We start from the raw sequence: 18,455 nt of genomic DNA, 5'->3' as shown, positions 1-18,455 counted from the left end.
AGATGTACACCCTGGCTTGGTGCTCACTAAATCTCCAGGTAGACAAGCCCTTCAATGGGATCCTGGGATGATAGTCCCCTGGGTTTCAACCATGCTACCATGACAAGTCCAAGCGGTACCTGCAAGTCAGGCCTCTCCAGGAGCCTGTGACTAGCAGCTAATTAAACTGACTGACTCCAAACAGCTCTTCCCAGATACACATTTTGTCCATTCACCCAAAGATATACAGCGTGTGGCGGAAAGGGTTAAAATCACCTGAGGTCCACACACCTCAGGATTGCTCAAAACCTTTCAAAGATGAGGTGAGCCCAGCTGCCTCAGATGCATTGCACAGAGCTCCTGCCTTACTTCCACAGCCTTGCTATATGCTCTGCCTGTATCTAGGTAGGGAGAGAGAAGCTCTCCACCTGCAATTTCTATCTCTGTCTCTCTCTCCATGTCTCACCCATATTGTCTTTCCCCAAGCAGTGCAGATATTTCCCTCATTCTTCACAGCCTTGTGGAAAGGGGACATGCCTTGAATTAAACTAATGTCTAATAATGAAGAATTAATGCTACGAAGCTGGCGTTGAAAACAGTTGTGGTCTATGTAGAGGCATGGCAGTGTATTGTGCACGTTCATCTGTAGGTAGATAGTCCTGCAATACTCAAGGACTGTACACATAAACTTGCCAGGTTTAACTTTGTACTATGTGGTAATGCTGCAGCAGCAATGGAAGGGTTCTATGTCAGGAAACTTATTAGAGAAGTAGAGACAGACACAAACCAAACTCTTGTATCCAGAAATCACAAAACTTCAGCTAAGCCTGTATGCAGACCTGCATTTCACATTTCAAGGCCATCTTAATTACAGAGAGTATGCTGATGGACACCAGTATAGTAATTTAGTAAGAATCAGAGTGTCTGATGCTACCATGCCTTTTCTGTTAATATCCTGAATTGTAAGCATATTGGAGCAAGAAAAATGTTATAACAAAGGCTTGCAAAATAATATGTAAGTTTACAGTGCTAGTTGAGTGACTTGTACTAATTTTAGTAATGCCTACTCATTTTCATGGCCATATAACTACTTGTAAGAGCTTGATGTTCATACTAAGCTTCTCTCCACTTTAGTAGGTTCTTGCTCTGAATTGCACTCAGAATTTTAAGAACCTGTTCATGCTCTTCCATGGTATTTCATGAGTTGTAGGTTTAAAACTGTAGCTACAGCTCATTACATAAGTTAAATTGCTCATGCAAAAAACTGAGGCTCAAGAATTAGGCATATTGTGACTTGCTGTGCAGCAATTAACCATTCTAAAGACGTGTGCTTCAACTACCCTGGTGTCAGATTAGTTTTCTTGGCTGAAAATGGAGCATCTAAGACATATTTTACAGAAGATGTTGGTGGCAGTAAATCCTACTCAGTGTCATAGTAAGACTGGAAGCTTGTATTCTCAGTACATCAGAATTGACATGGTACATGTACAGTATAGCCATACTGTGATCTCTCCCCAGTTGTTCCTGGGGACACTTTCCTAGGGACAGGCATCTACGTGCATTATTGCCCAGAGTGTAAGTCTGTGGTTCACTCCACTTTAGACTGGATCACCAGGCTACAACATCCCCTATTCCCACTGTTCTGCCATGGTTACACAGCAAGTGGTGCCTTATTCTCTTAGGCAGTCCCCTGCGAATGGACTCCTCAGGTGACAGGTCTCAGTAAATGAGAATTCCAGGGAGGAAACAAATGAAGTTGGTGTAATGATTTTCTATAAAGCCATTCTGGGGCCTCTTCAGTCTTTCACAGGAAATAACTTGGAAGTATGTGCTTTGTAAGAGCAGTTGTTGGTCTCATTTATGATAGCAGCACTCCCCTGTGGCACTGGCTGAACTGATGGACAGATAAATAATTCACTGTGGCTTCTAAATTCAGTACCAGCTAGGACACCATTCTGCAAACATTTTTCTTCTGAAAATATTTAATTTCAATTTGAACTTTGTAAAGCATTTTGTGTGAAATTCAAAATGCAATAAATTGTGCTCATGAGCAAATGTAAAGCACTTCTTTATAATTCTAGTGTTTTACTCAAATTAACAAAAAAATACATGGGATCCGTAAATGCCAATACATTTGCCATATTTTCTGTGCTTAATGTGGCTTCTGAAGCAGTCAGATAATTCTGATCTATGTGCCAATGAGTGTTCATGCTGATAAATGTAGATTTCTATTAAATAAGTATTCTGTAATATCTCTGATACACAACTCCTGTAAACTGTTGCCAGTGGTTGGTTCAACACATCACATGTGCCCATTTCTATGGATGACATGCAGTCGTTTAATTGGAGCAGTAGATATCTTTGCTCAGTCTTAATTTTTAGTTTACTGAAGATATTAATTCTAGTAAAAATGTGCCCAAAAGTGACTTTGTCAGTCCCATTTCATATGCATTGTGCATATTACAGAGTTAATAAGAAATGCTAAACTAGGCTTTAATTCCTAATTCTAGCTGTCAAATCTTCTTGTCATCTTATATATTGAATATCCCACCGCTATAGTTAAAGTCGTGATTTTTCTAAATTACTTTACTTTACACTGTGTAGTCACAAGGAAAATGTCACCATAATTAATCATTTTAAAATCAACATTTGGCTCAGATTATCTCTTTATGATCATGAAACCATGTTGTAGCTGATTTTAATATAGTTCTGTACTTCCATTGTGCGTCCTTTCCGCTATGGTCACAAATGGCTTTGGTTTTTGGCAAGCTGACTGCACTCAGTAGCAGACTTAAAGACTTATTGTAATTAAAGGCATTTTATTCGTAGTAAGACATTTTTTCCTCAGTGACCTTCTATGCTCCTAGAGAGTTTCCTTTAAGGCTGTTTTTTCACTGCTGAGTTTGTCCAGGCTCTTACCTGGCTGTTGTCCATAATTTCCCTCTTTTCCACATAGGGCAACCTCTGACCCAATTTAAGTGGTACTTTCAACCTTGGCTAGCTGGCACAGGAGGGAGGGGTGTGGGTTAAAGCCCAGGTTCCACTCTTCACTCAGACTGGCAACCCTGACCTCTTTACAGCGATGATGCAGGATACGTCATTTGAGTGCTGATAGTTCTCCGATACCTTCCCACAATTCCCCAGTGTGCACTTGACAGACAAGTTGTCCCACAGTTCACTGGGAAAGAACCATAGAGGATCTCATCTTACTGCAGCACAAAAGAGCCATGGGTTTACCTCCAGAAGTCACAGTGACACATAGCCAGTATGGCTGCTCACACCTGGACTCAGTGAACCTGGGTTCTCTGACCCAGGTGCCAATCCCTTGGGCTAACTCTGTAATGAAGACATAGCCTCAATAGCTATCACATTGATTTTGATATTAGCCCTCATTCCATTTCATTTACTTCCCAAAATAAAAAGTACATTTTTTATGCCTAAAGCTTGAAGACAAATCATGACTTTGGAAGTTGAGGGTACACTGTACTCAAGATGAATGAATCACATGGCAGGATCAGGCTCTAGGAAAGAGCAGGGCAATGAAGCATTTAGCATTGTTTGAAATATCAACATAGTACAGCTTTCTGTAAAATAAACTTGACCTTAAATAGGTCATGAGAGAACTGACTTGATTCTTCTGCTGAATAAAAAGAAAAGCAATGTTCAAGCATTATCAAAGAAACAATTCTCCTCCTTTTCCAAGCATGAGGGGATGTGTCATTAAAGCTGCTAAACCTCACATTGCCTTATAAAGAGAATTAATTAAGAAGTAGGAAGCAGACTGTATAGTGTGCTTCTCCACTTACATGAAACAAACCTGTGCAAATAGAGGGGAGCTGTCTCCATCAGTGGCACTGTCCTGCCAATGTTTGCATACTGAACTTGTCCATTAACACTGTCTCTTCTGTCACCTAATGGCTGCATGGCAGTAAAGGCTGCAGATGTGACATGCTGTCGCAGATAAAAGGCTCCAGCCAGCTTGTGGAATTTCTAACTCTCCGCCCCTGAGCATTTTAGGTTGGGAAGAGAATGGTGCTGCTGTGCTGTGTTCCCAAAGCATGTGCGGTTCATGCTTTCATGTGCCACTTGTGAAGAGGTGAAGGATAGAATTTGTCAGACCCTGTACTGCCATTTCTAATATTTGCTTCAGTACTTAAGCTGTACTTAAAGCTTATGCTGAGCTTTCTTTGTGATTGTCAAAGATTACTGCCATGTGGCAGTGAGGTGGAGTTCTTATGGACACTGTGTTTTGGAAAAAAACATTTACGGTTCACTCAGGTTTGGCAGGCACTTACCTGTCAGCTTGAAGGAAGTAGCACTACTAAATGGCCATTTAAAGCATGTATTCCTCTAAAGCGCAATTCTTCTAAATTTAAAATTTTGAAATTTAAAAACATGCTCAATTTAATGTTCCAAAATAGGTTAATTTTTAAAAAATCCTATATAAGGAAGTCTCATACCACATGTTGAGAATCTTCGTAATGGCTTTTCTGGCAAGGGCTTTAACGTTTTCTCTCTAGCATAGAAAAAGTGAAATAAAGAAGGATTGAAGTCACATGGGAATTTGTATAGTTCTTGCTGTTCATGTCATTGTGACAATCAGGGCTCAAACACCCTAAGGGCAGAACAGAAGGGTTTAATCCCCAAAATGAGCAACTGATTGCATATTGTATTATTGTATCATAAAAGTATGTCTGGTAAGGTCTTTTGTGAAAGCTTGTAAGTGTTATAAACGTAATAATCATTAGGAGATACGTATTTAGACTATGGTTATGAATTTATGTATTTGTGCATATAGAGAACTGTGCTCATAAACTTTGGCTCCACCTCAAAGCATGGCAGTGAGCGATCAGTCAGGGAGAGGCAGCTCCCGAGCCAGGTGTTTACACAAAACCAGACTCAAGTAACAATCCATTGTGCAACCCAGGAAAAAGCAACAATGGGCCGTTAGAGTTAATGGAGGTACATTGAGACATCCCAGCTCTCAAGTGAAGAGGGGGTCTCCATTATCTGAATAACCATAAGTCACCATTCCAGGACAGACAGGAAGGGGGCAAAAGCCCTTTCAAAAGGAGGCTTGAAACTGAGGGCAGGTTGCTCTAGCAGCGCAACTGCATCGGTGCAGTTGTGTTGCTGTAGTGCTTCAGTGAAGATGCTACTTTCTCCGATGGGAGGGCTCCTCCATTCAGAGCAGGTTCTCCACATCCGTGAGCGGCGGTAGCTATGTCGACGGCAGAAGCCCTCCTGTGTACAGTGCGGGTTATGTCGGTGTAATTACGTCGCTCAGGGATGTGGATTTTTCACTCCCCTGAGTGACGTAGTTATACTGATGTAAATTTACAGTATAGACCTGGACTGAGTTTTTCATCCAGAACTTGAGGGACAGTCTAGAAGGTGGGAGCTGCCTGTGAACGTTGGATACCGCCTCTCAGATTAGGGGGTATGCTGGGAAACTGTTTGAAGGCAATAGGTACATTTGTATTAGAAAGAGAAGGGATATTATCTAATATAAAAGTGTAAAGCCTGAAGTTGAATATTAATGTTTATTTACTGTGTAACTAGTATATATGTTTGCTTATAAACTTTATACAAAGATTGAAACAAGTCACTATTGCATCCTTGATTTTCAGACATGTTCAGCTCCTAATAGTTACCAGTTATTCATCCAACTAATTTACTACCCACATGATCTGTAGGCAGACAGAAATTTGCATACCACTAGCACCTCTGAAAGTCGGGCTCTAGGTAACAGTACCATTAAGTAGCTGGGTTTTGTAGACCAGCTTGGCAACCACTTGGGAACAAAAAGAGGAAGATGTTTGAGGGCATCCTAGTTACTAAACACTTGAGTCACAGGAATAGTGGAATCAAATATTTGAATATCTCCCTGTTTTCAGAATCAGTTTTCATTTGAAATGTTTGTTGCCATTACACGCAACAAAACTTAATGTGAACACTCGGAATGTGAAAGTCTGAATGGACTGTTTTTGCATGAACTTGGCTTGCTTTGATTATCAGGGAAGCTAAAGTGTAACAGCGTGAGACAGGGTGAAATACTAAAATGCTGATGGGAGGGTTGTTTAAAAGAGTAACTTAGAATTTGTTTGAATGGAAAATAAGTGATGAATGGACATTGTGTTTTGTAGTTTCAGTGTAGTTTTGATGTAAGTATCTTTTTTCTAGTATGCAAATACATGTTATATAAGACACACATAATTATTTAGTGTTCTGTGCATTCAGATTTCCATGCAAAAGAATTACTTTTCCACAACTGACTGTAAAGCAGTTGGATTCCTGGAGGGCATTAGGAGAAAGTTATACAGACCCAGCTCCATCCTCACTGAAATCTATGTAGTACTATTATATAGGTATGAAGAGGACATAATTTCTATTAATCTGCATGCAGACAATGTGTGTGCATAAAAATTTAAGGCCATGTCTATGCTTACAAGCTTAGAATGGCACAGCTGTGCCGCTGTAAGATCACTCCTATATCCGTGTTATGTCGATGGGAGAGGGCTCTCCTGTTGACTTAATAAAACCAGATCAGTGAGTGGTGGTAGCTATGTCGGTGGGAGAGCATATACCGCACATGAGTGCTTATGCAGGCAAAACTGAATGTTGCTCTGGGGGTGTTTTTTTCACAACGCTGCGAGACAATATTTTGCTAACATAAGTGCTAGTGTAGACATGGCCCTAGATGAATAACAGTTAACAGATCAAGTATGTAGGGACAAAATTAGAAAGGCCAAGGCACAAAACGAGATTAAATTTGCTAGAGACATAAAGGGTAACAGAAAAAATATTCTACAATTACATTCAAAGCAAGAGAAAGACCAAGGACAGAGTAGGCCAGTTACTCAATGGAGGGGAGGGGGAAACAATAATAGAAAATGTGGAAATGGCAGAAGTGCTAAATGACCTTTTTGTTTGTTTTCACCGAAAAGGTTAAAAGCGATTGGTGTCTAACATAGTGAATGCCAGTGAAAATGAGGTAGGATCAGAGGCTAAAATAGGGAAAGAACAAATTAAAAATTACTTAGACAAGTTAGATATCTTCAAGTCACCAGGGCCTGATGAAATACATCCTAGAATACTCAAGGGTGGTTTAGATTGGACATTCCGAAAAACTTTCTAACTGTCTGGGTAATTAAGCACTGGAATAAATTATCTAGGGAGGTTGTGGAATCTCTATCATTGGAGATTTTTAAGAGCAAGTTAGACAAACACCTGTCAGGGATGGTCTAGCTCAGGGGTGGGTAAACTTTTTGGCCCGAGGGCCACATCGGGGTTGCGAAACTTTACGGAGGGCCGGGTAAGGAAGGCTGTGCCTCCCCAAACAGCCTGGACCCCACCCGTTATCCGCCCCCTCCCACTTCCCACACCCTGACTGCCCCTCTCAGAACGCCCAGTCCATCCAACCCACCCCTCTGCTCCTTGTCCCCTTACTGCCCCCTCCTGGACCCCTACCCCTAACCACCCCCGGGACCTCACCCACTATCCAACCCCCCTGCTCCCAGTCCCCTGACTGCCCTGACCCCTATCCACACCCCCGCCTCCTGACTGCCTCCTGGGACCCCACCCCCATCTGACCCCCCATCCAACCACCCGTGTCCCCGACTATCCCCCGGGACTCCCTGCCCCTTATCCAACCCCTCCCCGCCCCCTTACCATGCCGCACAGAGCGGCAGGAGCTTGCAGCCACGATGACGCCCTGCCTGGCAGGAACGGTGGGCCAGAGTGCCGGTGACGCAGCAGGCTGAGGCTGTGGGGGAGGAGGGACAGCAGGGGAGGGGTGGGGGCGAGCCTCCCTGGCCGGGAGTTCAGGGGCTGGGCAGGATGGTCCCGCGGGCCGGATATGGCCTATGGGCTGTAGTTTGCCCACCTCTGGTCCCGATAATACTTAATCCTGCCATGAGTGCAGTGGGGTGGACGAGATGACCTCTTTAGGTCCCTTCCAGTCCTATGATTCTATGATTTAATCTATTTTGCCTTTCCATTGAATTGTGTGACAGCAGTTTTCTCAAACGTATTTGTTACCCTGAACAATTCTTGGTGCTAGGTGTTTTGCAAACAGTTGTTTGCATGCAATATCCAAAATTGGAAATTTGATTCAAATGAAGTTTTCAAAGTATTTGACTCTGAAAAGCTGATCTTCTCTCTGGATATGCTTTTTCATGAACATTCAACAATATTAGCCTCAATGCTGTTGTGCTGATAAGTTTTCTGATCTGGAAACTGAGACTTTTATATTTGCAAAAACAGTGGGTATAAACTCAACTAAAGTTAATTCTTTAAGATTGTCTGTGACTACTCACGGCAAAATTTCAATAGCCATTGCCTGGTTCTAGTATACAGTATGAAAGCAGTCAGGAGAATGACTAGCTTGGAATTGGCAATGGGATATGGATTCTTGCACCTCAAACACCATCTGGAATCAGATCAGAGGCAGTCATAACCAGTAGATGGTAGTTTGCTGGAATATATAAAATGCATTGACAGTCTCTTCCATTCCTAATAGATAAATGAGTTTAACATAATTGCCATTAATCAAGTACTGTTGGTAGTCTCCAAACAGATGCTGAAAGGAATGGAACTGAAGGATAAATTTCCTCTGATTCCTAGCAGTTGTCACTCAAAATCAGAGGCATGTTGATGGAGCAATTTTGGGAAGGCTGTGCTTCTGTTGCCCATGGTTTGACTGTTCCGGGGATAAACAGTACTCCAGTCTCTGGAGTTGCTAATCTGAAGCTTTTTGCACAAACTACATCTTTTTAATGTAGTCTTGTACTTCCTTAAAACTCAAGTAAAATCTAGCAACGTTTTAGATAGAAGAAACATTTAAAACAAAACACAATTCATTAACCATTATCAGCAGCAATAATATATTTGAATTCACATAAATATTGACACAGAGTTCATGAACTAACTCAGTACATGGCTCAATCAGTCTCACTGTCATCAGAAGCTTAGTAAATAGACAGATCATACACTGTACCCTATTGAATGAAGTTGAGTGGAGGACCCTCCATTGAAAGCCTTCATGTTATCTCCCAGATATTAAAGTCAGAGGAGAGAACACAGTGAGAGAGAGAGAGAGAGATGCAAATTGACTCTGAATTTAAAGATATTAATTTTTTTAATGAAATGAAAGGAAAAATGGCCAGTAAACATTTCAGTCTGAAGGGTTGCTAACAGACTATAGACCACTGAAGTGTGGAAAAGAGCAGAAATTTGTGCAACTGTAGTTGAAATGTCAGAAGACTGAGATTTTCAGTTTGGCTCTGAGATAGCAACAATCTGGATGCATACCTAGACCTAAATATGTTTTGGTTACAGTAAATTTCAGGTAGTTAAAACCCAGAAACAATTATTAAAGAAATCACTAACTCTGTTCAGGAGGGAATAATAGACTACTAAACAGTTTCTGGAAGGCAGGCACCTATTCAGTAGCAAAGTAGCAAGATTCACTGTGGAAAGTTGAGGTTTATGGGTTCTAGTCTTGTTCTTGAATTAGTAGGAGTAAAAACATACTAAATGGATATATATAGGTGGGTAGCCAAGTTACAGCAGTACATTTTGGTGTAACTTTTTGTAAATGACATATGTTCCTTAAACAGTATTGTTTCAAATGCTTGTCAGTGTCAGAAAAGACTTCCCACCATAGTTATTTGTGAGCAATAATGCCCATTGGACCTGTCTGTTTTAACTTTATCAAAGAATCATAGAAGATTAGGGTTGGAAGAGACCTCAGGAGGTCAACTAGTTCAACCCCCTGCTCAAAGCAGGACCAACCCCAACTAAATCATCCCAGCCAGGGCTTTGACAAGCTGGGCCTTAAAAACCTCTAAGGATGGAGATTCCACGACTTCCCTAAGTAACCCATTCCAGTGCTTCACCATTCTCTTAGTGCAATAGTTTTTCCTAATATCAACTTAGACCTCCTCCACTGCAACTTGAGACCATTGCTCCTTGTTCTGTCATCCGCCCCCACTGAGAACAGCCTAGTGCCATTGTCTTTGGAACCCCCCTTCAGGTAGTTGAAGGCTGCTATCAAATTCCCCCATAATCATCTGTCACCATGAGCAGAGGCTGACAGAACGGGGCTTTTGCAGCGTAAATAAGCCCAGTTCCCTCAGCCTCTCCTCATAAGTCATGTGCCCCAGCCCCTTAATCATTTTTGTTGCCCTCTGCTGGACTCTCCAATTTGTCCGCCTCTTTTCTGTAGTGGGGGGCCCAAAACTGGACACGATACTTCAGGTGTGGCCTCACCAGTGCCTAATAGAGGGGAATATTCACTTCCGTCAATCTGTTGGCAATTCTCCTACTGATGCAGCCCAATATGCCGTTAGCCTTCTTGGCAACAAGGGAACACTGTTGACTCATATCCAGATTCTCATCCACTCTAATCTCCAGGGTCCTTTTCTGCAGAACTGCCAGTTAGCCAGTAGGTCCCCAGCCTGTAGCAGTGCATGGGATTCTTCCATCCTAAGTGCAGGACTCTGCACTTGTCCTTGTGGAACCTCATCAGATTTCTTTTGGCACAATCCTCCAATTTGTCTAGGTCACTCTGGACCCTATCCCTACCCTCCAGCATATCTACTTCTCCCAGCAGCTTAGTGTCATCCACGGATTTGCTGGGGGTGCAATCCATCCCATCATCCAGATCATTAAGAAGTTGAACAAAACCGGCTCCAGGACTGACCCTTGGGACAACTCTGCTTGATACTGGTTGCCAACTAGACATCGAGCCGTTGATCACTTCCCTTTGAGACCGACGATCTAGCCAGCTTTCTGTCCACCTTATAGTCCATTCATCCAATCCATACTTTTTTAACTTGCTGGCAAGAATACTGTAGGAGACCATATCAAAAACTTTGCTAAAGTCCAGGTATATCATGTCCACCCCTTTCCACATATCCACAGAGCCAGTTATCTCATCATAGAAGGCAATCAGGTTGGTCAGGCAAGACTTGCCCTTGGTGAATCCATGTAGACTGTTCCTGATCACCTTCCTCTCCTCCAAGTGCTTCAAAATGGATTCCTTGAGGAGCTGCTCCATGATTTTTCTGGGGACTGTCTGTAGTTCTCCAAATTCTTCTTCTTCTTTTTTTAAAGATGGGCACTGTATTTGCCTTTTTCCAGTCGTCCAGGACCTCCTCCAATCGCCATGAGTTTTCAAAGATCATGGTCAATGGCTCTGCAATCACATCAGCGAACTCCCTCAGCGCCCTCAGATGCATTGCATCCAGCCCCATGGACCTGTGCGTGTCCAGCTTTTCTAAATAGTCCTTAACCTGTTCTTTCACCACTGACGGCTGCTCACCTCCTCCCCATACTGTGCTGCCCAGTGCATCAGTCTGGGAGCTGACCTTGTCTGTGAAGATCGAGGCAAAAAAAGCATTGAGTACTTCAGCTTTTTCCACATCATCTGTCATTAGTTTGCCTCCCCCATTCAGTAAGGATCCCACACTTTCCCTGACCACCTTCTTGTTGCTAGCATACCTGTAGAAACCCTTCATGACCCTTCCTGTCCCTTGCTAGCTGCAACTCCAATTGTGCTTTGGCCTTCCTGATTACACCCCTGCATGCTCAAGCAATATTTTTATACTCCTCCCTAGTCATCTGTCTAAGTTTCCACTTCTTGTAAGCTTCCTTTTTGTGTTTAAGCTCACAGAAGATTTCTCTGTTAAGCCAAGCTGGTCGCCTGCCATATTTGCTATTATTTCTGCACATCGGGATGGTTTGTTCCTGCACCCTCAATAAGGCTTCTTTAAAATACAGCCAGCTCTCCTGGACTCCTCTCCCCCTCATATTAGGCTCCCAGGGGATCCTGCTTTTCTGAAGTCCAGGGTCTGTACTCTGCTGCTCTCCTTTCTTCCTTTTGTCAGAATCCTGAACTCAACCATCTCATGGTCACCACTGTCCAGGTTGCCACCCACTTCTACTTCCCTTACCAATTCTTTTCTGTTTGTGAGCAGCAGGTCAAGAGGAGCGCGGCCCCTAGTTGGTTCCTCCAGCACTTGCATCAGGCAGTTGTCCCCAACACTCTCCAAAAACTTTCTGGAATGTCTGTGCATTGCTGTATTGGTCTCCCAGCAGATGTCAGGGTGATTGAAGTCCCCCATGAGAACCAGGGCCTGTGATCTGGAAACTTTAATTGAATACCTCAGATGTGAATCACTTAGTTATACCCAATATCTGCAGGAGAGGGTCAGTGCTGAACTAGTCTCTGAAGCTGGTGTGTTGTCTTAATGCTGCCTTGGGGTACTGTAGCTGAAGTTGGAGAAAATGAGTTGTGATACAGCCTATACTCTACAGACAGAAAAAGTTAACTGGAACCAGAGAGCAATTAGTGCACCTGGAGGGTGAGCCAGGTCCAATTTAAAATTAGGTCCTGCTGGGAGGAATTGAGTGGCTGAGTTAAGGATGACCTAGCTGCAAGGAGTGGGGTGACTCATAAAGGAAGGACTTCAGGGCAGTAGAAAGGAGGCCAGAGCCCCAGGAGGAGATTAAGCCTTCTGATCTTCTCCTAAGAAAGAAACTTTGGCAAAGGTCCAGGAGGGAGACACTGGGAAGCCAGAGGGACAAAGCTCCTTTGGTGAGCCTGGACAAAAGGATAATAAGACTCAGGTCAGGGAGGCAGCCCAGGGGTTGGGTCTCCAGAGGAAAACACACAGAGACTTTTGGGCGGGGCAGAGAGGAGCCTAGGCCTCCAGGGAGGCACCACTTGGTCCAAGAAAGAACTCTGTAGAGCCTGGGAAAGGGCAAAGTGTCTGTGGAGGAACGGACTGGGTAAAAGAGCCTAGAAACAAGCCAGAGGTAGGAAGTAGTGCAGGCAGGCAGCAGTGATCCAAGGGAGCTGACCTTAGTTGCCTGCCGCTGGTCCCTGGATTGGAACCAAGAGTAGATGGAGGGCCTGAGTTTCCCTATTAGCCACTGACAAAGGTGACATGGAAGCCTCCTGAGGTGAGAGGGACCACTGAGCCCAGTCAAGTTAAAAACCTGGTTTAAAGGCATTGGACTACTGTGTTCTGGTACTCTTTGTTACCCCAGAAGGGGTGGGGCTGAATGTAACCTGGCCAGAGGGCTGAGTCACAAGGAGAAGCAGACTATTGCAGGCCAAAGCAGCAGTCAGCATGGGGTGCCAGGGAAGGAGGGCGCATTATATGACAGCCAGTGAGTCACTTCTTGACAGAGTCCATTGACAGACCTGGTGCCCCCACTTAATCTCCCCCCCTTAAAAATACAGCTGTTCTTGTTCAGTAGATAAAGGGGGAATGCAGGATTTTTCTGTAGTCCTGGCAGGAGAACTTTGTGCTTGTTGTGTAGTAGCTTCTGGAATTATAAAACAGACTAAATGTATCTTAGTAAATAGCTTCAACTGTTATTCCATAATTGCTCTATTTATGTGACTGTTGCTATCATTAAGGACCCTGAATAAAATCGTACTCAGGCTTATGCGGATTTTACAAGCACAATTTTTTTCTCATATTCAGTAAAAACAGATGGGAGTGAGCCGAAAGTTATCAGAGTTTTGACTACATAAAGTATCATTCAATCAGCATATTCCAAAAAACAACTTCCTTACAGTGATGCTCTTTCCATAGAATTCCCTTTGGTAAATAGTATAATCATTAATAAAGTTAGAATAGTGGTGTTGAAGTGCTGGTCCCGGAAGTAGTACCCACGATGACAAATCTATCTAAAGGAAATTAGAAAAGTATTCAAAATGCCCTCAAAGGTATTAAGATACTTAGGTTTTCTTCTTCAGTTAACTGGCAGATGTAATAACTAGCATGGATACATATTTGTGGCATGAAATGTAGCATTGTCGACGCCTTTCCACACAAAGGAACCAAAAGTGAAAATTGCACCATGCAATGATTCCATCTCTGGGGGTGGAAGGTGAGGGTGGTTATTAACCAGTAGGTTTAAAAGGGCAGAAGGATGGGAAGATTGGTCCCAGAACTGGCCAGGAGAAACTACTATTAAGAAAAATGCTATCAGCTCTTGGATAATTGCAGATAACAGCATCTCGGCTTGAAATCTGCATGAATCTTAATTTACCTTCCAAATCATGTATTTTAGAGTATTTTTTCATTACGTACCTTATATAACTTATTTTAGATATCACATGTTGTCTACACAGATTTCACTGCAACTTCAGCAAACAACAACAACTTGATGGTTAAGTTAGTTAAAGCTGGTTAATGCTAGAAATGACAGAAACTACCTACACCTTGTTTGGCTATGTGCTATCACAAATCATTGATTTCCTTATAGTTCATTCTGCTAGTCATTTTTAGACTTAGACTCCCCCATCTGCTGACTAAACCTGTTCTGTGGCTTTTGATAGTATTTCATTTATTGCTGTGTTTAGTCATTAAATGCACTTGCATAGAAAACTAACTTGGGTGTATGTTACTGAAATGTACTGGGAGGTGAACCTATTGTATAACTTGTTTGTATTAGGTATGTCCTTAATTTTGAGTATGTCCAACTGTAGGCAAATCTTCCAAACCCAACCTTGTTTGTTCTTGATATCAGGAAGAGAAGTACATATATGATTGCCTTTTTCCATTGTTGCTGGATTTATTCATATGGTAGCCATATGAAAACTCCAGCCTTTCAGTCCTAGTGACCTTAGACTGATCCCTAAGGAAGACCTTTCAGGCCAAAATGGTGGAGGCCTGTAATGTGAATAAATCCAGAAAGGCATGGAAAATGAAATGAAGTACTCAGCATCCAAGAAAATTAGAAACCAGGAATTGGAGGCTAAGCATCAGTATGTCTCTGAAAGAGACCATGTGGCTTTTGGGAGCAGAACCCTAGTAACCCCCATCATATCATGGAATCAGACTCATTACTACCGTTATAAACATTTGGGGCAGATTAGCCAAATGCTGTGTGTTGTTATTTTTCAGCTATAGAGAGACACAAAACAGAACTATTCTGTGGGAGACTGGAGCCAGATACTTAGTTTGAGCTTTGAATGTCTTTTCTGTGAGTTCAGGTCAATTGTTAAATTTAAGTAACATTTACTGAGCTTGTGGATGAACAGATATCTGTTTCTGCTGTACATTGCAGTATTTAACTTGTGTTTCTAAAGTGGGTTGCTTTGTCTACATTAAGCTAATTTCAGTTTTGCATGACTGTTATAAAGATAATTTTTACTTCGGGGTGATAGATACTTTTGTAGTTGATGGAGGGCAGGATGAGCAAATAAACTTTTCCCAGCTGGCAAGATGTGTTACTGAGTCAGTGCAAAAGTTGGTCAAATGAATATATTAAAATTAACTAGAAAATAAATATTAAAACAGGTCCCCGAAAAGTTATTTTAGGAGATACTTTCAGTAAACTAGGTTGCATTTCCAATCACAAAAGTCTTTGCAAGGATGCAGTAATCCCATTAAAAGTGTGTTTTCATTCTTTTGACAATAGTGCCCAGATTTCCAGAGTTAATGTTTAATATACAGTTTAAAAAAAATTAACATGACTGTGTACAGTAGACACAATAGGCAGTCTGGAAATAATTCCAGGATGGTTGGGATATTTAACTTGTTTTGGGATATTTAACTTGCCTACATTTTTAGAAAGAAAGATGAAAACCAGATACCTTCTGCAAACCTCTTCAAAACACTGAAAACTCAACGTGGGAGCCATGTGATTTGTATGTTAGTAAACATCCAATACAACTCTAAAATGCAGATACAGTTCTACACACTATAGCATTCTGACTTAATATTTGCTGTCTCTGTCTTATTTTGCAAGGAGCTGGCCAGGTGGTCTACACATGGCATGATGTACTGACCTTGTGTATTAATAATGTACACAAAGGCTCCTACGTTCTGTACTAGCTTAATACCATGGCTTTTCACATCCTTTAATGGGAGTTACATGTGTTGTGGAAGATGGAATAGGCTCCTGAGTATGAAAATTATTCTAATGCCTTTTTTGTGTTAACTGTCTTCTCTTTATTTATTTAGGCGTCTGAACAAGAATAAATTACAGGTTTTACCAGAGCTGCTTTTCCAGAACACGCTGAAGTTAACCAGATTGTAAGTATAGTTTACTTTTATTGTGTATGTGCCTTGATTCATTATGTGGATAGTGCATTTGCTATGATATTTTGGTTAGGTACTTTAGTGACATTTAAGATACATCTAGATTTCCATAGTTTCATGAGGACATTTTACCATTATGTTATGGTATTTATGTACTAGAAAATAAATACATATATGAAGGAAACCAAAAACTTTCTTTCCCTGTTTCATAGTTGATGTAGATTCAAAATGATGACTTCAGAGTCATTATACTTAAAACTCGCTGTGTAGCGTTGCAGGATTAGTGCAGAAGTGGCCACGGTTTGCTTTCAGTGTAGTAAGCTGTCCACGGAGAAATAGACGATTCTTGTGCTATTTAAGATGGGCATGTTGGCATAAAACTGGCTACCGAAATTGTAAAGTTATTGCAGGGTGAATGAAAAGTTGCTACATTGATGTTGGGTTGTGATTATTGTGTTTTAATACGTCTTTATGCAATCAAACTATCCACTGAGGCAATCTAATAATTTTTTCTTCCTGTGGAAATGTGAAACACATGGTGATGGTGAAGCAGAATTTGGGAACCAATTCACTATTTTAAAAATAGACTCTTTGTCCAAGTTTTAAAGCAAAAGAATTGTGCAATGTTCAGCCAGGAGCAGTCGTGATACCGTTGTGAGGACCTATTTTCACATATTAAACTCCTTCGTGTTGTCAGAATTTCATTGTGAAGATCTTTGTGTGTAACTCTTGGAGCTTCTGATCAGCAGCACAGTTCTGGAGACAAAATCTCATAAGCCATACTTGTCTTTTACTTTCCAAATCTACCTATAGACTCTCAAGTACCAGTGTGACATACCTGCTCTTGGAATGCTAGCCTTGCTGCAGCTTTTAACGCTCTGGAAATATTCATTGAGTGGACTTTCTAGGACTGAGTGGTATTTGCTTGAGTTTTCTAAGATTCTTCGTGCAAGTGTGTGTAAATTCCACAGGTTGAAACTGCTCTTTAGTCAAAACTACACACTGCTATATACCTTGTTGATAGGGCAGCTGGTCACAACCACACCCCATTTAAACCATTCTCCTAAAGTGTTTGGGTTGTTGTGTTTTATAAGCAAGTGCCAGCACTTGTTAAAGTAAAATTATGCAAAGCTAATTTGTATGTAATAACATAATCTCAGTTATTTAAGAAGCAGAAGGTTTCCTCTTCCATAGGTAGCTATCACACGATCTGTGATTATCATTAGGTTTAAAGCAGCTTCTGCAGTTCAGCATGTTGATACAGTGATCATATCACACTTTGATAACACACAAGACCTCCTTCCCTTATGCATTTAAGATTCCTACAGCAAAACAGTGGTATAGAAAAATAATCTAGTTTAGTATTTCCATAATCTCAGGTATCAGTGAAGCAGTTATCTGCAGCATCTATGGAAAGGCTTTATATATGCCAGTACAAATCTTCATGTATCACTCCTATGAAGATATGCCTTAATATAAGGTGAAGGAACTAATCAAAGTGCAAGTAGTCAGGTATTTTGATATGAAATATATTCAAAAGTACGTTCCTTTGATTATTCAGATAATCAAGCTGTTTATTGTCCTTGAAAACTAGGGTAATAGTTGTGCTTTTATAGAGCTTGTGGGGTAATTATCTGAGAGGTCTAGCTGAGTATGAATTTGGCACTTCTATAGTGATTCCCCTCAGAAGGTTTTAAAAATGTTAGTGAATAAAGAGTCTCATCAGCCCAGTGAGGTATGCAGGTGTGATCCCAGGGTCTCAGTCATTGGTAGTAGTTGGGATCTATCCCCTCATGCTGTGCTTAGCCAGAAAGTAGTCTTTTCTCTTAAAAGTACAAGCATTAAATTGAAGTAATGTTTAAAGTGAAACTTGTACCCTAGATACAGTAACAATTTATCATTATTGCTGCTTCCAAAAGTAATAGGCCAGTTTTGCTACACATGTTTCAGTGGTGCAGGAATAACCGGAGCAGCAACCTAACCATTGAGATGCATGTGGATGGAAGGTTTTTTTTCTTTTTTGTTTTACCCCTTTTCTACTTAAGGAAACTGGACAGCTAGCACTGGTATCTGATTTTTGCACAACTGCTCTGAATCTACCCACAGTAAAATTCAGAGGTGTTTTTTCTCACTTTCCTGCTGTGAGCTAAATTCACTGGAGTCCAGAAAAACTAATCAATTTCACTTGCAATAGGTCTCTGGGTAAAACACTTCAGTGAAGGGGCATGGCTCTGATATTCCTTTTCAGTAGCTGGCATGAACTTACAAGAGAAAAGAGAACAATTAAGACAGCAAGGAAGGGGAATAACAGAAGTGAGGCAAAAATGAGGAGGGAACAGGAGTAAGAGTGACAAGACTTCAATGGAGGTCAGACAAAAAAAGAAGAAAATAAAGGAAGATGGAAGAAAG

At 41.5% G+C, this 18,455-nt stretch overlaps 1 protein-coding gene across 1 annotated transcript in view; it reads left to right on the top strand.

Moving 5' to 3' along the window:
* Window positions 1-18,455, top strand: part of SLIT3 (slit guidance ligand 3) — a 796,928-nt gene that overhangs the window by 79,853 nt on the left and 698,620 nt on the right. The window contains exon 4 of the mRNA XM_077823869.1: window positions 15,969-16,040. Within this exon, the coding sequence (XP_077679995.1) occupies window positions 15,969-16,040 (72 nt within the window). The remainder of the gene's footprint in view (window positions 1-15,968; window positions 16,041-18,455) is intronic.

This window comes from Eretmochelys imbricata, chromosome 8 (genome assembly GCF_965152235.1).
Source record: "Eretmochelys imbricata isolate rEreImb1 chromosome 8, rEreImb1.hap1, whole genome shotgun sequence".
Classification (NCBI taxonomy): domain Eukaryota; kingdom Metazoa; phylum Chordata; order Testudines; family Cheloniidae; genus Eretmochelys; species Eretmochelys imbricata.
This window is presented reverse-complemented; position numbering and strand designations above follow the sequence as displayed.